The sequence below is a fragment of the Clupea harengus genome, unplaced genomic scaffold (genome assembly GCF_900700415.2).
Source record: "Clupea harengus unplaced genomic scaffold, Ch_v2.0.2, whole genome shotgun sequence".
NCBI lineage: Eukaryota > Metazoa > Chordata > Actinopteri > Clupeiformes > Clupeidae > Clupea > Clupea harengus.
Window position 1 is genome coordinate 7,501 of NW_024879945.1, and position 24,793 is coordinate 32,293.

The 24,793-nt window shown below is 41.9% G+C and overlaps 3 protein-coding genes and 1 long non-coding RNA gene across 6 annotated transcripts in view; 3 read left to right on the forward strand and 1 right to left on the reverse strand.

Annotated features, from left to right (window-relative positions):
• The window catches only part of LOC122130861, a 1,497-nt gene extending 1,307 nt beyond the window's left edge, over positions 1-190 (reverse strand). The window contains exon 1 of one of the 2 annotated variants that reach the window (XR_006151972.1): positions 130-190. This is a non-coding gene — a long non-coding RNA (uncharacterized LOC122130861). The other variant, XR_006151971.1, reaches the window with a different exon arrangement.
• A 673-nt stretch (positions 191-863) lies between these two features.
• On the forward strand, positions 864-17,886 carry tmem116 (transmembrane protein 116). Of its 2 annotated transcripts, none has more exons than XM_042705680.1 (11): positions 864-1,078; positions 10,189-10,235; positions 10,343-10,406; positions 10,804-10,932; positions 14,368-14,472; positions 14,878-14,927; positions 15,200-15,283; positions 15,444-15,585; positions 16,070-16,214; positions 16,671-16,750; positions 16,930-17,886. In XM_042705680.1, the coding sequence occupies exons 2-11, from the start codon at positions 10,222-10,224 to the stop codon at positions 17,110-17,112; spliced, it is 996 nt and encodes a 331-aa protein (XP_042561614.1). In that variant the 5' UTR covers positions 864-1,078; positions 10,189-10,221; the 3' UTR covers positions 17,113-17,886. The 2 variants fall into 2 exon arrangements, with proteins under 2 accessions (XP_042561614.1, XP_042561613.1); XM_042705679.1 differs by lacking the exon at positions 864-1,078 and adding an exon at positions 9,840-9,967.
• On the forward strand, positions 3,799-4,964 carry zgc:153044 (uncharacterized protein LOC751678 homolog). The gene is made up of 2 exons (XM_042705681.1): positions 3,799-3,946; positions 4,166-4,964. The coding sequence occupies exon 2, from the start codon at positions 4,238-4,240 to the stop codon at positions 4,796-4,798; it is 561 nt and encodes a 186-aa protein (XP_042561615.1). The 5' UTR covers positions 3,799-3,946; positions 4,166-4,237; the 3' UTR covers positions 4,799-4,964.
• A 110-nt stretch (positions 17,887-17,996) lies between the features above and the next one.
• On the forward strand, positions 17,997-24,793 carry LOC122130860 (acyl-CoA dehydrogenase family member 10-like). The gene is made up of 13 exons (XM_042705682.1): positions 17,997-18,395; positions 19,110-19,293; positions 19,406-19,554; positions 19,834-20,028; positions 20,369-20,527; positions 20,847-21,009; positions 21,156-21,279; positions 21,377-21,445; positions 21,622-21,794; positions 21,982-22,135; positions 22,298-22,437; positions 22,962-23,135; positions 23,750-24,793. The coding sequence occupies exons 2-13, from the start codon at positions 19,128-19,130 to the stop codon at positions 23,878-23,880; spliced, it is 1,797 nt and encodes a 598-aa protein (XP_042561616.1). The 5' UTR covers positions 17,997-18,395; positions 19,110-19,127; the 3' UTR covers positions 23,881-24,793.

The window sequence follows — 24,793 nt, forward strand, 5'->3', positions numbered from 1 at the left end:
TCAAGAGGGCTACTGATGAGTTCAGTCAGACAAAGATGCAGGGGAGCTGGAACAAGATTGAGAATGCCTGTTCTAAACTATAAACCTAATGTAAGTTTCCTTTAAGGAAAGAAAAAAATGTACTTGTACCTAGGTAACGGTGTTCACAATGGGGGGGTTGGCAGCTGTCCCTCTTCATCCTCATCCGTTCCCTCTTCATCCTCATCCGTTCTCCATTTCTATGGGATCAGGGGCTGGATTTAGCTGCGGATTTTGACACTATTAAGTCTGTGGATGGACTGCTATGTCTCTAAAATGTTTTTAACAATTAGTCAGATTTATTCAAATAAAATAAGAGAACCCTTACATTGATTCAGAACATGGAACAGTTTACACAATGTCATACTTTTGCTTCCATTTGAATTGGATAACAAAACATGAAGAAAAAAAATATATTTTACAATGAAGGGACAATAACTCATAGGTTCATCTCTGAATGTGCACAGAACATATTCCTTTCAGGAGGTGTTTACTGTCTATTATGATCATGGATCAGATTCAGAGGCCTAAACACTGTTCTTCCATACAGAATATTTGATCCTGGGATATGGTTCCGTTTGTAGGCATTCATACAGTAGACCTTACCTGTGCATATAAATAACTAAGATGTAAAAAAAAAACATGAAAAACATGCCTGTATGTATGATGACCAACACCTCAAATGTAGTGTGATCCACAAGAGGAGAAATGAGCATTAGAGATATGAGACAAAGTGTACAGTATATAATGTTACACCAGTAGGCTATCTCAGGATCAGTTGCTGGGAGACATTTGGCAAGACCTTAGATGATAGACAGCAATAGGAAATCTGCAAATATTTTATGAGGAAAGGTATCTGCAGTGCTGTGGGAAATAGTAGGTCGGAGAAATACTCCTCTGCTGCAGACCACAGCAGAAAAATACACAACTGATGTAAAACTAGAAATAATAAATATTATAAATCCTGATATGGTAGGCCTACAGGTCGGATGTATCCAATAGGCTACCGGCCAGGGTGCTGCTTGGTGTGATGTCTTCAACGCAAAGTGGATAAACTCAGGTAACTATCTGCATGTTAGTAATTATCAAACCATGTCCTGACAGTCCTTCACGTGTTTTCTTTGAGAAGTGAGATAGTGCGATAGATGATATGGTCTCAAAAGCCCATATGAAAGCACAAAGTTTTTGAATGAGCCGGTTTCTGAGAAGCCATTGCTTCTTTTCAATTACCGTAAGAAAATCAAATACGTACTGTATATAATTTTTAAGAGATATTCGGAACAGAAACCTGTTTGTGAGAAGCCATTTTCCACCTCATGGCAACCGAATTCTCTCACTGAGAAAGAAAGGCTACCAATAACTGTGGGTGACCAGCACGCGCGCTTGATGTGGTGTGCACGCGCGCTTTAACCACCACTGCAGGCTACTGTGTGTGTCTTGCCAACTCCAGTAATAGTCATCTCACATTCTTGATACTAATTTGTCAGTGAAAAACGATGGTTCTGTATTCACCCGGCCCTTTGTTTTGCTTATATTTAAGATTCCACTGACGTAAATACTTAACAATAGGAAATGTTGGTGATATATTGAATGCTTTATAGTATAAATAATGAGAATACAATTAGGCCTACGTATAGCCTAGATGAACCAATTATTTCGCTCTCACATTGTCGTTATCGCCACCACGTCCACTACGGTCGTCACTAAAACCATCATCACCCTTCAACAAATATGGTCTTTATATTTGTTATTACTTCAAATCCTGTGCATTTATCATAAGCCTTCCAACGGTAGCCTATTTAATTGCGTTGTGACTAATCACGATATCGATCATGTTATTTCTAAAAGTGCACTGTCAGAACACCGAAATCGATCAATGAATTGTTAGATTTCAAATGTGGTGCTATATTTCCGTATTTACCAAGGCTACAAATTGGTAACAAGAAAATAGGAGTAGTCGTGTGCATCGTAGCCTAAATACAAAACTAACGATAGTCGATATGCCTTGTCATAATTACAAAGGGGCTATACAGCATCTGTATGCCAGTGTTGTGTTTATGCGTGTGTGGTAAAGGTTAGGTTGATACCTTACCTTCAATTTCCGCGTTGGTGTGTAAAGACGAAGCATTTGCCAAAATTCGGAGATTTCTGCCCTAGGTGTATATTCGCGAAGAACAGAATGCGATATGTGGTGAGAGCTTGGATGGAACTGCTGTTGAAAATGATTCAGATCAGTCCGCTGGGAAAACTCCTCCCAACGCAGCCTATCTCAGCATCTCTTCTCTTGGTGGTGTCGACCAGCTGCTATGAAGTAGGTTGGTCGTCAGGCTCAGACAGGACGGATTTTTTTAGAGACAGGTATCCAAGGCAACCGCATGGAAATCAGCAGTAAGCTAGTAGCCTATAATAAATGCAAGCTGATAATGTGATCTCCAGCGGTTCCTTACATTTATTTTGCATTTATCAGACCTCAGTGGTGTTAGGTTTCTAGTCCGGTAGATTTACATTTCATACATTTGAATTTACTTATAGGCCTATCCCCATATATTGACCTACATAGCCATGAACTATTCATTAGAGAGGACGAAGTTTGAGGTTAGATAGCCAGCCTATTGACTGTTGAATTAGAGGGAAGCTTGTGTTCTTGTAGGCTATTATGTTCTGGCTGGTTACACAAAACATTTTGCCTCTCAAATGAGTTGCCTGTCTAAATCAAGTTCAACAAACACTGAGTACAAAACGGTGGCAGGTTTTGGTGTAATAGAATAGGCCTCTGTTGGAAGTTACACAAATAAGGGCTCGTAACGATCATGGTTTCTGAATAAAGAGCCGAACAGGCTAGGCAGACGTCGGTTAAATGAGTAGTTGGATAAACAATGGGTGTAACCCGATGAACAAAGGAAGTAGGGATCACTTACCCAGTCTGCAGATGTCAGAGAGATGCAGCACGTGCGAGTTCGAGGAGTCCAGCTGGCATGATTGTCACACAATGAAAATGAGCAACTGAATGGGTTTTTACTCGCCGACCATCTGTGTAGTCCAGCAAAGATGAATGAAGCGTGCCCCGAGCTATATAGGCCATTCACTCGCAAATTCAGTTGCTACAGCTTAAATAGAAAGTAGGGTGTAATAGTGTAACCCACACATAGTCTATTAGTGTGTTTGTGTGTGTGTGTGTGTGTGTGTGTGAAAGAGAGAGAGTAAGTCAGTGAGTGAGGGATATTGGGATGCGGATGGTGACCTGTAATTACCCATTTGACAGCCTGAAACACACCTGCTTCTGTGTGAGGGGTGCTGAAAACAATGGACTTCCCTATCACATCTGCCCCTCTGATTGCACTGGGGTGTATGCAGTAGGCTACAGCTACATTTCTGAGATCAGCATACCCAGTGTACCGAATACACCCATTATTAGCGAGGCAGTCAGGCAGATAAGCTTAAACAGAGCATTCACTGCTAATTAACACAAACTCTCATTATCAACATGGATGCTAATTGGCCATAACTATGGCGAGTAGGCTTTAAAACAGGTCAAGGAATATTTCCAAAGTCTAGAATTCATATGGTCTTCAAGAGTACTGCTGATAGGTTCTATCTCCATACGAATTTTTTTAAACATTTCCTCTTTTCCAGTCCCGATCGGCTCCCTGCAGTCAGGGGGTTCGCAACAATTCTGAAGCATTCGCCAGTATTTAATTTAACCAGCAGGGAGCGCTGGAGTAGTCTATAACCAGCATGTTAGAATAAGACAATGACGAGACGAATGCGTTTTCTCTTAAAATAGTCTCTTCGAGTTCCCGTAATGAACAAGGAAATGCAACATCTGCAGTGAGAGTGACCACCACAATGTTTTATTCTTAAAAGTTTCAACGAAATGTCAACAACCTGCTGCCCACGGCTAAGAATGAGAATACCAATATACTGACAAGTAAGTAATGTGTGTAGTCTACTGCAAAAATAGGCAAATCTGAATGAACTAACAATTGTTCTGCTCATCGCTAGCTAGCAACAATTGAAGCAAAATGTTTGAAGAATGTCAAAAGCACGTTGGCGGGCAACACCCAACATGTACAAATAAGTAATGACATAAAGCCTATGTTGGAAGGACCTACCTGCTACTAAAAAAAGTGTTTTGTTTCTGGTTCAGGGTATTTAGGTCACTGGAGTGTAAACATACTTAAAACAAACATTTGGTAACACACCGGTGGTAAGAAAAACGATGGCATTTCCACCAGTGACACAGAAACTCTCAGGTCTGGCCCAGATCACCGAGAATCTTTACCTTGGAAGTGCCAGGGCGGCTAGTGACAGTGCAGTCGTGTCCTGCCTCCAGATCACCTGCATCATCAACGCCACTGAGAACACTGTGAACAACGCCACACCAGCCGTTGAACACATTCGTATACCAGTTGTGGACTCACCTTCGACACAAATGATAGACCATTTTGACGCAATTGCTGATAAAATTCACTGTGTCGAAGAGCAGAGGGGTCGGACGTTGGTACATTGCAACGCTGGTGTGAGTCGGTCTTCAACGCTTTGTCTGGCGTATTTGATGAAGTACAGAGACATGTCGCTGATCGAGGCCCACGGTTGGGTCAAAGCTCGCAGGCCAATAATCAGACCAAACAGCGGTTTCTGGAAACAGCTAATCGAGTATGAGCACAAGCTTCGTGGAATCAGCACTGTCAGAATGATAATGTCATCTGTTGGAGAATTACCCGACCTTTACGAGAAGGAGGTTAAAGATATGGTTGCCCTGAGAAATCTTTTTACATAGGCACAATCTGTTTTTAAAACTAAGATTTTGAAATATTTTTATAGTGTTTTATTTTACTCAAGTTATCTCGCTGAGTTGAGACATTATGTTTTTATTTATTTTTAGCATTTATAATATGTGATTTTATTAATTGCCTACATTAGCCCATAATAAAAATGGAAACAACTGGTTTGTGTTGTGTTTGAATAGCAGCTCTTCACCATTAGATAGAACCATATCTGCAGCTAATCATAGAAGTGGAGGTGCAACACTTCATATGGGGTTAGATTGTGCTATATAGGTCACTGTGGTAACAGGTAAAATATCTTTTATTATTATTATTATTATTATTATTATTTAATGTACAAACAGCACTTAACATGATCCATGCTGACCTTCAAATTCGAATATGAGTTAGCCAAATGGACAGGATGGTTGCACATGTTTTCTTGTGTTAATGAAAAAGATGTGGCTCAGCCTTAAACTATAATAGTACATGAGGAATATCTACATTGAAGTTGTTATTAATACGCTGTCAAACACATGGATAATCTTCCCCACAGCCATGGGGGCATAGTGAGTATCACATGGCTTTGGAACTGGTCCTCAAATGTTATGTGATGTATGTTGATCAGGAAGCTCAGTCAGAGAAATGTTCATGTTCTCTAAAAAGATTGTTCTCTATTCTGAATTGTTTGGAAGTTGAAACAACAAGAATAGCTCAGTGTGGTTTGACTATAAATATGAAGTCATTTGTGGTCAGATGTAGGCAGTCAGTAATAGTTCAGTCAGATGTTGTTGAATCATCCTCTCAGTTACGTCTGACCTTTCCATGCAGGTTGGTCCCCCTTCCTCTCAAACAGCTTTGAACCATGAAGTTGCTGTAACATGGTCATGATTCTACTCTTGGTCCATCGTGAGATTTTTTAACATTGAACATCATGAACATTTTTTCTGTTTTGTGAGAGACCTCCATAGAATATTTGGAAAGTCTAAAAATACAGCACCAAAATGCAGTGTGGCTTCCACCATTACTGTGACACATTTGTGGTGAGTTTGAGGTAGTCTCTCAATGCCGAGTGAACTTCATATTCATCAGAATCACTGTCAGATATGACTTTCCCTTGCAAGTCTCCTTTCGCTTGAGCCTTTGTCTAGAGTAAACGAGAAGAGGAACAAAGTCAAAATCGTATATTTTTTTCTCCAACCTCATGTCTGCTATTAGTTCTAGTGAAATCTGTGGTCTTCCATGGATACATCATTCCATGTATCAAGTATCTGTGTCTGACATAACAAACTGCAGTGATCATCATGGCTATAACATTGATGCATCTTCATCTTTTTACATTGTTTACACATGCAGGTTTGGCATCAGCCATACAACCATATCTGTGCCATAAATCACCATTGGGAATATTCATTCAAATGAGCACAGATTTTTGTCAACCCCTATGTCACAAGAGGGTTTAGAACCGTTGGACAATAATGTCAACTGTCAATAAATGTAGTAGCTTATTGCCAGAATGGCAACGATGTGGCTGCTGAGGTGTGACCTGAAGCTGTCATCATGTCACTTGCCTCGGACCATTGTCTTAAACAGCAGAGGTATTCCACAACCTGAATGAGAGTCAGAATGCACGGATTTCCCCTGTGCATCCATTAGCAGATTCTCCTACTGCTGTCACACAAGAGCATAGATACAGGATTGATGGTGAACACTTTGTGCCCCCATGACAGAAGGGAACACTCATAACATTAGAGGCCAGGAAATTCATGTGAGGTTGTTATGTAACGCCACACTCGCTTGTCGGCAGTACAATGTGCCTGTTTGTGATCTCGGGTCGTCTGCCATCGTTCTGTGAAGTCTCTGTTTAGGTCCGGTCCCCTCACAAGGGCACCGCACCACGCCTGTGACGTCCGCCGGCTCTGGGCTGCCTCGTCACGGCATCAGTGCTCAGAGTGGGGTTCATGTTTGTTTGGGTTTCAGAGCAGGGAGAGGACACTGATTCACAGCATGTGATAATTACTGAGGTAGATCATTCAGTTCCAAACTTCAGTCACAGTGAAGCCTCTGATGAGGGGGTGAGCTAACGGTACTTCTGGGCGAGAGACTCTTGCACAGCTTCTCAGCATGCATCGGGTGTTGTGTTGTGTTGATTGTGCTGTAGCGGTCAGGTTGTGTATCCCTCGTGTCTAGTCTAGGTGTGTGATCGTTTCGCCTGTGTGTTATGCTATTTAATGCCGGTGTAAGTCTCTTTATGTTATCCATCCACCATAAATGTGTCCGTCAGTGTGAATGGTGACTTCCCCTCCTGCCATTGAGGTATGTGCATTTTTTGTTCTGTCCATGTCACAATTAAGAGTTTCTGGCCAAATTGAGAGCGACGTTACGACTCATCATTTCAGAAGAACCCAAATACACTACACTATTTGATGGTGTTATTACATATTTGAGCACACAGGGGATGTTTGAAGTTCAAGCGTTGATAGTAATCAGAGTAGCATATTGTGTGAGAAAAGGCACTAGATTATGACCATGACGTTTCTGGCATTTGCTATTGGTAAACTAGTCTTTTTTCAAAATTTCACAACAGTGATTTGAGTGTGAAATACTTCTATATGAAATATTACTATGATTCATGACTTTGCAAAGCCTTTAAGAATAACTGTAAGGTTATCAAAGCTTTTAAGAAGTGTTCATGCTTGACAGAGCCTGCATTGTCATGGCAGAGCCTAACCAAATATGTAGTAGGATGTTCCTTACACACAAAGAGGATTAGAAGTCTTCACTTTGACCAGTTCCTCATTCTCTGCACTACATAATAGTAATATAGTGTCACAAAACATTCCCTGATCAGTTGAACACCAATGGAAAGTACAATGCAGTACACCCACCAGTCTGTGGAAACTCCATGTCTGAAATGTTTGAGAGTATTCTGAAATATTGATGACTAGGTAACATCAGGGTACATTAGTTAAAATTTACTTTCTATGAGGGTGTACACCTGTCAAGTGTTATTAAGTCACCTGGCAGGTTTTCTAAAGTACACCCTATAAATTATTTAAAAAAAGAAAATAAACGTATTTCTTCACTGTAAAATTGCTAGAATCCATGTCCAGGTGACATCCATATATAGCTTTTCTTGTTTCATCATAAGCAAATGCATTTCACTATCAACAAGAGAGGCAAAGGCATTCCTGTAATAACTGTTAAGATAGATTTTTATCTGTGACTGTTTGGTGCCTGTCACTTACCCTGAGCAAACAGGATTAGCCTCAGGATGAAGGTAGAGGTAGAGTTATGGCAAGCCTATCGTTGGGGGTTATAAAGGATGAGGGTTAGGGCTAGGATATATGGGCTAGGATTAGTCAAATGGTAAATTGTCTAAAATAGGCTACCCAAATAAATGACGATGATGTAATAAATCATTTAATTTCTAATAACTACATGACAGGACCATATGAAAGATATCTGACAAGTGTTTGACAATGTGAAAAACCCTTGAGTGAAGGACCATTGCGAGTGCAAAATAAACAGTGCAGAACTGAATGACTGTGGCATATCACTGCTGACATGGTGTTGTTGCCTGTGTCAGCCTGTCAGCCTGTGCCCTCGGTGTATCAAGCAAGCTTTCTGTTTAGCTTTCTTCTACTGATAAGACTTGAGTGTGAAGGTGGGAAAGGGTTTTCTGTATCAATACATACGTCTATCTAGACCACCCTATAACCTAGAGGGGTTTCCCAGGGCTGGGAAGAGATTACAAATATTAAGCAAATAAACAAAGAAAACAAAAGCTGCACTTCAGATTGTTTACTCTGTGTTAAAATGTATTTACTCCATTCTTGTTGTTAATGAGAGAAAACATGTTCTATACAATAGTGTTTCAGAAATGAATGTATATGTATGTAAATGTACTTTAATGTAGATTTAGCCTGAAGTTTTACTCAAATACCATTCATTCCATCAGAATCAGGCTGTGTGCCATCAGTGGCAGTTTACGTGAAAGGACTCAATGAACCGCAATCACCTCTTGTTACCTCATTACCCTATAACCCTATATAACTGTTTCCCACATTATGCTTGAGTGTTCAGCAGCACTGTGTGTGTGTGTGTGTGTGTGTGTGTGTGTGTGTGTGTGTGTGTGTGTGTGTGTGTGTGTGTGTGTGTGTGTGTGTGTCCATTTGTGCATGTGTGTGTGAACACATGGTTGAGTTATGTTGTTGATGAAGTGAAATCCTCACAGGCCCAGACCCCCAGTAGACCCAGCCACAGTGTACAGGCATGGATGTATCAGTTTTCCATTGTTCTCCATCAGTAATGAGACTGGACCATTTTCTGGGAAACTTTTCACTGTATATGGATTACAATCCTACAACATAAAACTGCCCTTTGAAGATCCATACAACACTTTTTTTTTTTTTTGCAGGGACTCACCTGTGTGTGTGTGTGTGTGTGTGTGTGTGTGTGTGTGTGTGTGTGTGTGTGTGTGTGTGGTGTGTGTGTGTGTGTGAGAGAGAGAGAGAAAAGAGAAAAGAGAGAAATCTATCTATCGAATAGCTATATATTCAACTGCCCTCTGCAGGTGTAGCTCTACCAATGAAAAGCAATTCTAATGAAGTTCATGAAGTCATAGCAGACCAATTAGAGTTTGAGAGTCTGTGGCTTACTGTATTGATATAAAGATAAAGGGGGGTTTAGTTTCAGGGAGCTGTTGGATTTGTGATAAATAGCCTTGTTTGTCTTACAAAAGTTAGTTATCATCTTACAATTAATCTTCATATCCGCGTGGTTACATTTGGTTGTCATCCTAAAAAGATACAGACGACAGTGCTTTTAGTGAACAAACACACATTTTGCGATGTTTTCTCTCCAGTTTAATTTGTCGGGAAAGTTGTTGTGATCCATTCATTCTACGTGCGTCAAGCGGGTGGAGCTACGGGGCAGTGACATGCTTTGTTATGCATGACTGGGTTGTCGCGTTGTCTCTGTACCTCATATTTTAACGGGAGCGCAAGCACGCTGTTGAAAGTCTTTGGAGAGGACTCCCGCGTAACAACATCCAAAACTGAAATAACTATCCGAGTAAGAAGCCAAACCAGACACTTCGCAGACTATTATCAGCCATGCTGAGTTTTATTTCCAACAACACCCAACACAATACAACATCCCCGGCTGAAAATTGGACTTCAGTAAGTAGCGTGGCATATTCCTTTGACAAGTTATCTCCTCTGGTTTTGAATTATTAGCACGTGTTTGTATGTTGAGTGAAAGTTCTCATTAACGTGTGGTGGAAGGATATGCATTGATGTGTAAAATATTCAAGTTTACATGGCACAATTCTTCTAATATACATTATATAATAGAATAATTGTTTTCATGCCGGTTCTATTCTATTACCTGCTCTGTTTAGGTTTACTCAGCGGTGCGATGGATTCAACTGGTCATGGCAATTCTGAGGTGAGACTTGAATAGAACAACAGTAAGCACTACTTGATCAGTACAACAATGCAACTGTTGACAGAGTTCAAACATGCACCCTTCTTCTCTCCTCTTTCTTCGTGTAGCTTTATGGGTGCAGGTTCTATCATTCTGTACACATTTATCCAGAGACTGATGAGAAAAGCTGAGGTGAGTTGAAGAGTTCGTATAGGTGTAGGTAATGGTTCAGTAAGAAAATCAAATGCTAGAGCTCCACCATCACCCTTATTTAATTTCCGATGTTTCACTTTTGGACCTCAACATAAAAATTATATTTTATCGCAAAGGAAAGTAATAATTCATTGATATACAAAGACAACTAACCACTCCTGTTTGTCAAACCTACCTCATTCATTTAATTGTAATGTTAACATCTTACCTCTCTCTCTCTCCCCCCCTCTCTCTCTTTCCCTCTCCCTCTCTGTCTCTCCCTCTCTCTCTCTGTCTCTCCCTCTCTCTGTCTGTCTCTCTCTCTCTCTCTCTCTCTCTCTCCCTCTCCCTCTCTCCCTCCCTCTCTCTCTCTCTCTCTCTCTCTCTCTCCCCTCAGGTGAAGCCTTTGCTCCTGCTGAGTGTGGCGGACCTGTTGTTGGCGGTGAGCTGGCTGCTTGGGGCCTTTCTCTTCAGTCACGGCTGTGAGAGCAGTGCCACCTGCTACAACCTCCACACAGTGGAACAGGTAAGAGGCGATCTCCTGAAGTCAGAGGTGAACGCACCTGTGTTTGGAGAGCATGAGTGCACACTGGCTATGGGGCTTGAGTGCCTTCATTTACCTATTAGGCTACAATTTGAGAGTTTGAAACATACACTAATTGTAGGTCATGCAGTGGCTTAGCTATGGAGTTATTACAATCGACATACAAAGCAGTGAGAGGTGTTCATTTTGGGGCATATGCTTCGATATCTGCACACCTTAATTGGTGTTAGGCAGGTAAGATAATCAATAGGCTCTGTACTACACAGGTGATGTGCTAAGCATAGTGTGCCACTGTCAAATAGTCTGGAACGCTTTGCTTTCGTTTTCATTCTTAGATGTCAGTCCTGTAGGCATCACGAGTTCTGTGCCACACCCGCATCACAAGTTCTTAAAGCGGCATTCCAAGTTGGCATAGTTAACGTGTAGTGGCAAGCAGCTCACCCTGGGCTTCAACATCTGTGTCTTGTTTGGGAAAACCCTGCGGAGAGGGAGGAGGCTATTCAGACCAATAGTTTATTGCTCTTTCTGGGTCAATATCAATGATCTGCTTTTTTAGATGACACGCTTCTCTTATAGTCAGGATACAGAATGCGCTTGTTTGAGTGGATCGTGTCTTTTTCATTTTGTTTTGTGGGCGAATCCTGAGGTCATCTGGTTTCTATCTGAATTTGATATAATGACTATGGCATAAAACATTCATACTGAAGATACATGTTTTAGTAGCCCAAGCAAATGGAACCTCCCAATCCAGACACAGATCCAACACCCGCAGGAAACCCCCCAAAAATGTCAATGGCGTCTTTATCGAGTTGAAACTGGGGCAACTGGTTGAAGTAGAGCAGCAAATGTCCTACTCCTCTTCGGGGGTTTTTTCTCACCCCCTGATGTAATTGTCTTTGATGATAAATTAATAAATGATTTGGCCTAGTTCTTTAGTTCCCCTCACGTGGTCATTGTTGGTGTAGACAGGAAAGATGGACCCTATTTGTAGCTCCGCTTAGAGTGGTGAGTTTTGTGTTTGAGTTTGTGTGTGTGAGTCTGTGTCTGTGTGTGTGTGTGTGTCTGTGTCTGTGTCTGTGTCTGTGTGTGTGTGTGTGTGTGTGTGTGTGTCTCTGTGTGTGTGTGTGTGTGTGCGTGTGCGTGTGTGTGTGTGTGTGTGTGTGTGTGAATATATGCTTGTGTATGTCCACAAACTGGAGTGTGTACAATCTCATAAGGTCGTAGGGTCACGCCAAGCCGGTCACAGCTCACTGGCCTGAAACAGCGGGTCCCAACCACAGGCTGGTGATCCCTCTGCGTTTATCAGTCATTTGTCCAGTGGACTCTTGTTATCTGCTGCGGGCATGTCATTCCTCATGTCTGAAAGAATGTTGTTGAGGGGAATGAACAAGCTTGTTTTTTTTTCAGCTCTCATCTAACAGCCTCATCTCAGTTTGGGGATCTGAGTTCTGCACCCCGTTGGCACAAAAGAACACAGAGTATAATAGTGCTGGTTTGATTGAACAAGGCTGTGGCTATTGTTGTTAGTGGTTGTTTTGACTCACTGAAGGCCAGATGAGAGTTCCTGACCTACTTCCTGAAGAATCAGACTGCAGGGCATGGAATGTTTCAGGACTTTTGGACTGTAATAAAGTATTACCTTGGCACCAGTCATTAAGGAAATACATTTGCCAATGTCAATGTAGATCTGTATTCATCTATATTGTGTTGACAATATACTACTGTATTTGAATCAGATGGGCTGTGACTTGTTCAGGGATTTCAGTCGTTGGAGATTTTACAAGATTTTTGATAATGACATGATTGAGAACATATGGGAGATGCCAGCCATTTGGGAATTGCAAGAATCCAGATAAATATTGTTCATTCTTTGTGTACTATTGGTTATTTCAAGCTGAAAGTGACTGCTGTTTTGGAAGAGGGAGGCCTAACTCTTCATTTTCACTAACTTCTGATTTCCTGAACAAGAATTAAACAGGAATTAAACCTGAACTTACCACTGAAACACAACGGTCTACTACGGTGTACCCTGGATGACCAGGGGCATTTGAAATATGAATTCCTCATCTAGTAGAACACCAGGAACGTCTTGTCTTCACCACACCTCTTGTGGTTTCCAAATACACTGAACACTTGGAGTTTCTTTATCCACTGTGAACACAGATACCTCGGGTTCGCACACAGTATTTGTTTTGCAGCACGTGTACAACATTGACTTTCACCCTTTACTGATAAGACCAATATATCGTTGACAAGTTGCTGGGTAATCAGTATGGACACATGAGGAAGCATGTGTACAGTGCATTACTGACAATTGTCCTTCACATATGCTGCAAATGCCTTATCAGTGCACGCTCAGTATGTTTTAAGGGCTTGCCAGCAGTCAGTGAGGGGTTATTTTTCATGCCCTTTGTGGCGTGAGTCATTGTCTCGTGATGTTCCAGGTGCCCTCCGTTTTTTTCACTTGTCTAGTTTCACTTACTGCTCCAATGTCATTTGTTCATTCAAAGTGAACGGCTTCTGGATCCAGTCCTTGTGTGTTGTGTGTGAACTGTGATTGGGTGACTTAAAGGTGTAGTCCACGATTCAGTTTTGGTTTCATCAAAGGTTGTTGATTTGTTTGTTTCCCGCTTACAGGAGAAACAGGAAGATTGATGGGAATTCATAGCTCTATGTATTTGCAATGTTCTAATTTTGACATGAGCCATTTCCTTTTGTGTTGTGTGTGTGAACTGTGATTGAAAATGAATAGAAACCACACATGGCAAGGCGTACATAAGGTTGACTGGGGTTATACACTAGGCTCGGGTCTCCCAGTAGCATTTGGTGACTTAAAGGTGTAGTCCGTGATACAGTTTTGGTTTCACCAAAGGTTGTTGATATTCAACAGCCAATCAAATTACACCCCTCCCTTCCATCCGCCTGAGGTGCTGTGTTAGTTGGTTGGGATTGTTTATGGCTTGGTCCAAGCCACTATGTTTGTTTCCCGCTTACAGGAGAAACAGGAAGATTGGTGGGAATTCCTAGCTCTATGTATTTACATTGTTCTAGTTTTGACATGGGCCATATAGAGTAAAAATATATATATTTTAGTCATAATCATCATGTGGTGTTCATTTATTTCTGTATTTGAGCAATCTGTGGCATTCCTTTAGGTGTCAAATGTCATGTAAACTGAAAGTAAACGGAGTGGCCAGTCAGCCAATCTGTAAATGGGTGTGTTTGAGAAACACCAGGGGAATCCCAACCCCTCTCCGTTCATCTTGTTCACTCATTGCACATCCATGAAAAAAAGAGTTAATGTTCACTTTCATCCTGAGACACACTTGAAACGGTACATGGTATGTTTAGAATGATGAGTAGCACAGATCACAGATATTTTTTTTCTTAAACTCTCTCTTTTGTTTGCCCCCACAGATGTTGTACATGGCGTCATTCTTCTGCACTCTAAACTACGTCGGAGCGCTGTACACTGACTTAAATGAGAAGAACCACAGGCGAATAAATGGCATTCCAGCGCAGGTACTTGTACCATCCCAGAGGTGCTCTGGTTACCCCACAGTCAGACCTATGTAACTGCTGATAAACATCAGGGATAAACGTATGCCACAGTGTCTGTTCTTTTAAATTACTTGTGATCAACAGCAACAATATTGGACAGGTGATGAGCATTTGCTGTTTAAAGCAATGTTGTCTGGTAACACAGTTTGTCACCTTGATGCGTACACGCGTGATCTGATCGTGTTCTGGTTATGAGAGTCATAAGACTTATGACTGTGCCACAGTCATCGGTTGACAACGAAACCGTGGCAATTTATTTAAAATCTGAGAAGCAGTATGCCAAGCACAAGAGAAGATTGAGGATGTTGTGAATGTTTTAGCCGCCCTCTTTTTCATGGTTTTAAATTACCTACTTCTCCTTCTTAGTGTCCAGCCGATACAAACCCATTCAGCACAATAACTGCAATCATTTCATGGTGAGTATTGGCATTCTGATCCAACACTTATACATTTCTCTCCATACTAATAGTATACCTCTAGCGTACGAATGTTACCTTACCTCGTAACATGGTTGACATACGATACATATACAAAACAATGACATATAGGTAACAAACAATGTGAAATCATTGGAAAATTTGATTTTAATGGTACATTTAAGATGGCCATCCCACATGCTTATTCAATAACAGATTCTTGTGTGGTCTTTCTTTTTTCCTCTTTCTCTTTTTCTGTTGTCTATATTCAGCGTGCTGCCTGTCCTGCTAACAGCTCCTGTCTTCATCACTGGCAACATGAAGCAGTGTTACACAAACTATACCAAACCCTACAGGTATGTGTATGAAGATCAAACCTACTCTTATGTGTTACAACACACACACACACACACACACACACACACACACACTCTTACAACTATGTACTGTAGATGCCCTTCTATTAACATGCTGGCATTAAAGTGTCACTGAGGTAATCGTGCTCTGTTGTTGCAGGTGTCTGCTGATGCACACTGACGTGGTCTACCTGAGCACTGGGCTGGAGGGGGAGGTCGAGGCCGCGGCCTGCAGGTTCACCCGCATCTACAGCGTTGCCATCTTTCTCGCCACGTTCTTCATCACATTGCTGGGCATCGTGGTGAGTGATTGATTGACTGTGCAAAGTGTGTCAAGTAGTTTCACTTATCCAGGGGGTTTTCAAATATGTTTTATAAGTCGCTTTGGACGAAAGTGTCTGCCAAGTACTTTAAATTTAAACTTATATCCAATGGAGTAAGCAGCTTCTTATTTTTATGCTTTGCCTGCTTATATTAGATCAGGGAAGACCTAATATAACTGCAGGTTCTACCAACTGCTTGTGTGCTTGTGCAAGCATTCAAAGTGAGAGATGTGTTACTGTCATTACTGTCAGGGTTATGTTTGCAATGTGTGCCTATTTAAGGTGTATTTAGTGTGTTTTATTGTGATGTCTTGTAATGGCTGTGTGATGCAGCAGTTCCCTTAATCCAAGACAGTCTTCTCCCATTGGAGACAACAAACCTTAACATCACTTGAATGTCGGTGATGGTGCCTCCACTGCACACTCTGAAAGATGGGTGTATTTGTGCTGTTGTTTTGTTCAGGTGCTGATGGCCAAAGCGCGTTCCCTGTACAGACGCTTTGTAACCTCTCACGGTTTCTTTGGCGACCAGCAATGGGCCACTCTGGGCGTGCTGAAGCGTCGCATGATCCTCTACCCTTCCGCATTCTTCTGCTGCTGGGGCCCGGGTACACACCTTCATTCTTTATGTTATTTTATTTATTTATTTTTTATACTTAATTTCTGAGTTGTTTAATGTGTTTTTTTTTTTAAATTTATTTTGTCTGTTTCGTTTTGTTATGGTTTGTTTATGTATTGTTCTTCTGTACTATGTAGCCTCAATCAGGGCATTGCTGCAAAAGAGCCCTGTGCTCAGTCAATTTCTCCCTGAATAAACAATGATGATGATGATGATACAGAGCAGAGCACATACAGTGGCAGCAAACATAGGCACATGCATAGGCAACAAAAAGGAATCACTACGCAATGCCTGTGCCTACACAAACTAATATACATACATCCATATCAAATGCCTTCATATACACACACTGTGCACCTATGATTCTGAAGTTACTATGTTCATGTGTGCAGTGCACACAAATATATAGTGCTACACTCCGTCAAACATTTTGCATTTATTACAGCAACGTTCTTGGCCACCATGATGCTTTTTAAACCAGAGGCTGTAGAAGGAGGTGTGGGAGTTGTCTTTTACATTCTGCAGGTGAGTAACCATGGCAACAAGACTAGCAACTAACAGTAAAAAAATTATAATGTTGAAACAGAATAGTTACAGCGGTTGTTGCATTCAGCCTTTCTACATTTGTTCTTCTGTCTGTTTTCTCTACAGTTTATTTTTGTATGTGTCAAAGACAAAGTCTCTTATTCCTTCTCTCTTCTCAGGCCTTCACCTCTGCCTCTCAGGGCCTGCTGAACTGCCTGGTCTATGGCTGGACACAGCAGCACTTCCGCTCCCTGAGCACTGGGACCAAGCGGGACGCGGACACCCAGACTCCCCTCCTGCGCTCACAGAAAGGGAGAGATTACTCCGCTCTGCGGAGTGTGGAGCGCTTTCAGGGCGTGTGAGGCCACAGCCACACATGTGTGCGACCGAAAGAAAAGAGACTCCCAAGCCAGACAGTGTTCTCCCATTCTGACATAACAGCAATGCTGCTTGTGTGACTCTGGTGGAGTCAGCCATCCCACATGCGGAGACAAATATGAATGCATAGGCTATGTGACGCCATGTGCAGTTAAGTAAGGGAAGAGAACGATCCTATTAGTATGACTGGGTACACAGCTGGGATTGAGTCTTGACTGGGATTGTTGCTGTGGTGATGCCGCACAGCCAAAGGTAGACACCTGCTGAGAGCTGTTATTGACCCACACCTGTCTCGAGCATTTTTTATTGCCATACCGCCACAGCGAAACTACAGCAAGTTCAGAGAGAAGGACCTATCTGAGTGTAAAAAAGGGGAAAACCATGGGCAGCCACGGGCAGCCACAGACACACACACACACACACACACTCTCACACACACACACACACACACAAAGGGAAATTCTGTCTTGTAAATGACCTGAGAGTTTCAAATGGCAAACCTCCCAGCTGCTGTTGAACATGCTGAATTTGAATGTTGAATGCTGTGCTCAGTGTTGGTCTTAAATATGTATTAATGTAAGCAGTACATATTACAAAATGGTCAAATCGAAAGGTTGAACATTTTATGAGGTGTTCTCAAAACATATCCTGATGTTGCTTTTTCTATCTGTTGATGCTTTTAGACATTTAAACACATTTTGCACACATTTCACATAGAGGTTGGAATTATATGATGTAAATAAAGTATATTGAATTAATTGTGTTGTTACTGTATTTAAAATGTGAGTTTGTGTTACCACCATTTTGGAGAGGAGACAGGTAACATTAAACTCCACTTGACTACCAAAATAAACATACCTACAACAGCTGTGTAGAGTATATTATATAGCATGTAGTCAGCAACTGTTCTACTTCTCTTCACACTTTTAATGGTTTTGAAAAAGGATACGATTCATCTGTGAACACATAGTTTATGAAGTGACGTTTTCAACAAATAAAACAGGCTAAACCTAAGCCTACAATGGAGGGAAGCTTTTATTGTCAGCCACTCTTATTTTGATACTAATATTGGAAGCGATTAGTTTCACGTGACCAAACATCACCACGTGACAGAAGTTGAGCATGTACGTAGTTGGACAAAATCTGACGGATGTTTTGGAAATCTTGGAGTGGATCTGTGCTGTTATAGTCATGCCACGTTTGAGTGAAAAGAAGAATCGGCGTTAGTGAAGTGAAAATGTGAAAACCTGAAAGCAGATGATCTTGGGTAAATGTCATTTTACAGTGTCTGTGAGGAAGTGTCTCAGCAGCTGAAACCACCGAGAGGTGAAGTTAGTCCATAATCGACAATGACCACAGCACGCATAAACTGAATTTATACTCTTTCAATAATGCAGTTTGCGAGGGTGATCCGCCTTTGTAACTCCCGTCATTCCAGTTACAAGTGAACCTTGCTTAAGCCCTTATGGAGCCTTTGTCGTAAAGATTGACATGACGGTGTAACAAAATTGCAGGGCTATAAATCTAAGCCTTTAGATAACGACAATAACGACGATATCTGCTAGGTTTGTAGCGTATTTTATTTTATGTGGACTTCGATGTGAGAAATGCCAGTTATCCAAAGAGATTTGTATTTCTCTACTACGCTGAAACAGAAGATAAGTCCTGTAATTTGTGTCATATTCAAACACTTAGGCTGAGACTACATAAGGCCTTCCTTCTTCAAAGAGTTTACAGATATATTGTCATTAAAAAAGACCTCCTTTCACTGTCATGTCGCTTTAAAAATTTGGAGTCTGAGTAAAACACGACCTGGTTGTACTGTGTGCATGAAGTTATTCAAAATCACTGGGGCCATTTTTTTACAAACTATAAGATTTGGACTGATCCAAATCAATGTATAGCACCCTATAGTACAAGGTGCTACCTGATGATTGCTGATGTGTTCATTATATGTAATGTGTATTATCCCTGTCCTCAGATTAGTTCATAGTGTGACATGGCATGTTGCAGTATTAAGACGATGCTTCTCTCTCGTCGTGTTGTGCGCCTGTGCACTGTGACATGGCAATCACAACTACGTCACCTGAGCACTCAACCCTATAAGGCTGTCATATTTGACATGTATGGCGTGCTGATACCGCCTCCCATGCCAAAGGCGAAAGGTCAGTGAACTAAGAATAAGACTCTTTCTCTTCCTGGGATAAACTATGGTCGACTGCATCTTATTTCCAAAGCTTAGGGTGATTTTTTATGTCTTTATATTCTTTCTTTTAGAGTGGGAGGAGAGGAATGGTGTGCCACCTGGCACCGTTGGCAGTGCCATTAGAACGGGTGGTGAAGCCAGCATCTGGAAAAGGTTTATGAGAGGAGAGCTGGGTGAAGAGGAGTTTCTGAAGGCCTTCAATAATGAATGCAGCATAATTGTGAGTCATACTTTTAAAACAATCACAAGTTCGGAAGGCATTGTAAAATTTACAGTATTTCACAAGGCGGGTGGTGTGGCTCGGTAAAATAAAAATATTTGTAAATTCTTGTTGACTTGTAGATGAAGGATGGCTTCTTTCCCTCCACACAGAGGTTCATTGCATTGCAGTCTAATGTAGTTATGGTGGTTTGGGTTTTATCCTGAGTTCTTTGAAATGGTCCACTCAATCTTTTGTTAAATGTTCTCTGCCACCGCTTTCTCATGTCTGTTTGTGCAGGCTGGATGTGCGGTCAGTATGGACTCATTCCTCAAGGCTTTGACCAGCGGGGCCATGAGGCAGCCTCTGCCAGCCATGATGGAGGCAGTCCAGAGCATCCGTGCCAATGGCCTGAAGACTGCTGTGCTCAGCAACAACTTTCTACTGCCCAGCGGGGAATCCTACTTGCCACTAGACCAGAGAATGTTCAATGTGGTGAGTTGAAGACACAGAAACTGAAAATAAAGACAGACAAAAATAGAACTGGCTTTCTCTGGTGCTCTTCCCTCTCTCTGATCAATAGCCACCACTTCCTCTTTTTCTTTTCAGTTTCTTTTGCTCCTTTGGTTTGTTGTTACTCCTTATTGGGCTTGGTTGCAGGAGGAAGTTTGTGAAAAATCCCGCAAAACTTTGCCCATTTTTGGAATTTCACATCCATAGGCTGTGTAGATGGACTGTGGTGGTTAATCGGGAATTTCTCATTTCTGTAATATTTTCTAAAGCCGTATAACATTTGCCGAGCTGTGTGGTGTTTGTGGTGTCCATTCATTTTCAGATAGTAGAGTCTTGCAGAGTGGGTCTATGCAAGCCTGACCCCAGGATATATGAGCTTTGTGCAGACAGACTGGGGATTCTGCCACAGGAGGCCGTGTTCCTGGATGACCTGCCAGTGAATGTGGCGGCTGCAGCCCGGGTGGGCATGCGAGGTATCAAGGTGAGGCACTTTCAGCCATTTCCCCTGACATAACGTGACCCACTCGCCCAAATTAGATTTGGCCTCCCTGGATATCATACTGTGACTGTTCACCGTGAATCAATTTGCATATTTAGTTTGTTTGTGTTGCCCTTCAGAAAACACTTCTAAATTTAACGTGTCCCACTTATCTATGCTTTCATTTATTCCACATTTCTATGCTTTCATGTACTCCGTGTGTAAACTCAATAGCAGTGTAGAGGGTCATTTATTTTTATGACCCATCAGGCCTAGGTTACATGGGTAATGTCAGATTTTGTGCACTGTTCCGTCTCTAAAGGTGGGGGATCCTGCTGTAGCCATAAGGGAGCTGGAGGAGGTGCTTGGGTTCCCTCTGTCTGGCCATGTCCCTGAGGCACGCTTGATCGAAAAGCACCAGCACCAGCTGCCTATGGACCGACTCATTCACTACCTCAGGGAAGCCATCCAGTGGCCTGGCACAGGTACCAGCACTGTTCAGAGAAGCAACACCACTGAATGTCAGACTTTGTGAAAAGGTGAAGTGTGGTGTGCTGAAAGGAGTTGGCTCACGTGTTATTGCTGATACCAACACTTGACACAGCATACTCGTACTGTGGTTTTCTCTTAGATCCAGTGACAGTGCAGAAGATAAGCCATAGCTCTTCACAGCACACATACCTCCTCAATAGCAGCGCACAAAAGATGGTCGTCAAGATGACACCTCACATACAGGCAGCGAAGAGAGAACAAAGGTTAGTGATAATGTCTCTGTTAGTGTAGTTAAGATTTTTGTTTTTAAGTGCATGTTGTAAAACTTAAATCTTTGAAATGAATTCTATTTTTCTTCAGAACACTGACTGCACTTAAAGGATCAAGGGTCCCAGTTCCTAAAGTTTTACAGCTATGTGAGGACACTAGGTGAGCTTGATGGTTACACACACACACACACACACACACACACACACACACACACACACACACACACACACACACACATGCGCACAGAAGTAGACTGGGACAGTTAAGGTGCACATATTTAGGTGTAATGTGTTGTGGAAACTGATTATTTTCTCTTATTTGATGTACTGGTGTAGTGTGCTGGGCAGCCCCTTTCTGCTGCTGGAACACAGAGGAGGCCGGGTGTTCCAGAACCCGTCTCTGCCTGACCTGAAGCCAGACGAGAGGAGAGCAGTGTATGGAGCCATGATCCAAACCCTCTGCCAAATACACCGTCTGGAGCCCAACACTGCAAACCTGGACAAAAATGGCAAGACTTTTGTTTTAGTAACATACACTACCCCTTTTACTTGATACTCCAAGATCAGGATACGGCGTTGAGTGGTTGTAGATATGTTTGTCATACCATTCAACCACTACTGGATCATGCAAATAAATGGATGATTTGACATGTACACGGTATGTTTTGAGTACATGACTAATCCCACTCCGTATAGAGCCAGTGGAGCAGCTGTTGGCGAGGTTGAGCCAGCGCTACAGAGCTAGTGCACACCCACCCATCCCAGCCATGGAGAGACTGATGATATGGCTCCCGGTGCATCTCCCCAAGGAGCAACAAGCTAAAGTGGTGCACGGAGACCTCAGGTGGGATGGACACACATACACATATGTAATGCATGGAACATACATTAGGAAGGATTTATCTCCTGATGTTATTGATTTAACTATCGGTGGCATGTTACGTATGGTATATGCTTTGGTTACTATGAAGTAACTGGTGAGGGTGGCTTTCCTCTGCTTGTTAGACTGAGCAGCCTTGGTCTTTGACGCGGTGAAGCCTCAGGTGACGGCTGTGCTGGGCTGGGATCAGTGTGCTCTGGGGGATCCGCTCACGGATGTGGCCTCTCTCTGCTTGGCCCACTATCTGCCGCCGGACTCGCCCATCCAGCCAGGTCAGCAGCATGGCACAATCATTAAGGAGTGGGCTAAATGTGTGGGAACACTTGGGAAGCACAATCATTAAGGAGTGGGCTAAATGTGTGGGAACACCGGGAAGCACAATCATTAAGGAGTGGGTTAAATGTGTGGGAACACCGGGAAGCACGAAAAGTATCACTTTTTTTTAGTGTGTAAATAATAAAGCTAGTTCAGCTATCTCATTCCAGTATTGTAAATAGGGCAGCGCACTTTGCATCACGACAAATCAGCTTTTCAGTTCAGCACCTGCCTTCCATTATTGTGTTGCCAGAATATATCTGCATATTGATTGACAGGAAAAAGCTTGGCTGTTAGGCCACATCATTGCTTGTATGGTTAAAGAAATATATGCACAGAAACATCCAGAACATGTGGGCAATTCCCTTATCACACTGATCTGAAAGGATGACCTACAGCGACATCTGGGGGATTTAAAGTACCCTGCAGTGATAACAGGGAACTCAGTGGGCACCACTTCAGTCTTTTTTTCCGTCTGTAGGACTTGGGCGAGGAGACCTGGCTCAGATGGGTATTCCTGATGCCGGTGAGGTCTTTGAGCAGTACAGCCATGCTATGGGACTGGGGGATATACCACACTGGCAGTTCTACATGGCGTTGTCTTTCTTCCGCCTGGCAGTCAACCTCCAGGTTGCAGGCAAAGACATTGGCACAGGTGTGTATACTCAAAGCTCTTAGTTCTTTCACATTGTTCCATGACAAAGACATTCTGATAGTAGCTGTGGGAGTAGAGTTGTCCTACAATCAATTGGCATTCAACAATCAACATTCTATGTATGTATAGTGCAAAGACCATAGACCGCCTTGTTCTTTACTTAAAGTGAACCTTTCCTTGAGTAACAGATGACCGCATATACACCTCAGAGACAATGAAACGAGTTTGGTCATACATGATGTTGGGCAACTGATGGTGTTGTTTTTGACTTAGAGACATAGAAAATATCCCTGAAGATCAGAAAACTCAGATCCCTAAAGAACAGAGGTTACAATCCAGGCAAAGGGTAGACATACTGATGCATTTTATATTTTGTTAAATTTTAGAATATTTTGTGTCATAGTACATTATTTTACTGACACTACAATAAGTTGACAATGGAATGAATGAAATTGAAAAAGAAAAAAATTGTCAATGTAAGGTCTCTGGAATGGACTTTTGCACAATACTGTTCATGAACTAATTTAAAGTACCTGTAAAGTATCTGTAGTGGGACATTGTACACTTAGTAGGATGACAGGTTTCTTTTCATCCATGTGTGTCGCCCCCTGCAGGAGAGAGCCCCACAGGACATGTGGACAGAAGAAGTCAAGTCATTGCACAGGTGGCAGAGCTGGCATGGGACTTTGCCACCAAAGAGGGCTTCCGCATCTTCAATACCATGCCCAGAGCCAGTTCCGCATGAGGCATGAATCCTGCATCTCCACATTATTTAATACACAGTATCTAGGTTTGGATTAGGTTTTGGATGTCTGTGTATTAGTGGCCAGGACCACGAAAAACAGAACAATAGAAGTACACCTTGTGACTACGAGACAAAAATGAACACAAGTGCAAGTGAGTCATCAGTGCAAGATAGACGCCCCTTTCCCAGTAGCGTTAAGTTCTGTCTTCCAGCGGGAAGAAAGAAACACTTTTGTTAAAGAAAGTATTTTGAAGATATGCATAGCAATAATCAAATATTGATTTGATAAGCAAGCAGAGAAGAACGTGTGTGTTAGTGAAATATAGGCGTAATATAACCAGGAAACCAACCACAATTCAATCTGACTGAACTCATGTATGACAGAGCAAAATGCTCCATGTTAGCGGTCACATTCATGTTTGTGTCCTAGCTGCACTATTATTGTTGAGTTGAAGGTGAGGCAGAGAACATGTTATTTTTACAGATATCTGGGACAGAAACTTGAATATATTGAAAATATATCAATAAGAATTAGGTAGTTTTGTCCCTACGTTTAAGAATGACTACAAGACTAGCATTTTAAACTACCTGCACTTCTTATCTTTTCGTGTTTGGCTGTGGAAATGCCAGTTCTCTTTGATAAGACATCCAGAGTTCAGTGCCCTTATCTCTCTCTCTCTCTCTCTCTCTATATATATATATATATATTCCAGGAATGTTTAAGGTGCTTTTTTGTGTGTTTTCTGAAGAAATAAAAATCCTTCCAGACTTCTAGAACAGCAGTGTAATGATGAGGCATGATACAAAGTGTTTCCCTGTATTTCTTTGCATTGTCTGCATGATGCTTTTCTGCTCCAGGTGTTTTATTACAAGCACTGGAAAACATAAATAAATGCAATACTGGTAATCACCA

Bases quoted from the DNA above. Each gene is read 5' to 3' on its own strand.
- zgc:153044 (XM_042705681.1), top strand. From the start codon at position 4,238: ATGGCATTTCCACCAGTGACACAGAAACTCTCAGGTCTGGCCCAGATC.
- tmem116 (XM_042705679.1), top strand. From the start codon at position 9,902: ATGCTGAGTTTTATTTCCAACAACACCCAACACAATACAACATCCCCG. The intron at 15,284-15,443 runs GTATGTGTATGA...CTGTTGTTGCAG, and splicing joins AACTATACCAAACCCTACAG to GTGTCTGCTGATGCACACTG. The intron at 16,215-16,670 runs GTACACACCTTC...CATTTATTACAG, and splicing joins CTTCTGCTGCTGGGGCCCGG to CAACGTTCTTGGCCACCATG.
- LOC122130860 (XM_042705682.1), top strand. From the start codon at position 19,128: ATGGCATGTTGCAGTATTAAGACGATGCTTCTCTCTCGTCGTGTTGTG. The intron at 20,029-20,368 runs GTGAGTTGAAGA...ATTCATTTTCAG, and splicing joins ACCAGAGAATGTTCAATGTG to ATAGTAGAGTCTTGCAGAGT. The intron at 22,438-22,961 runs GTCAGCAGCATG...TTCCGTCTGTAG, and splicing joins GGACTCGCCCATCCAGCCAG to GACTTGGGCGAGGAGACCTG.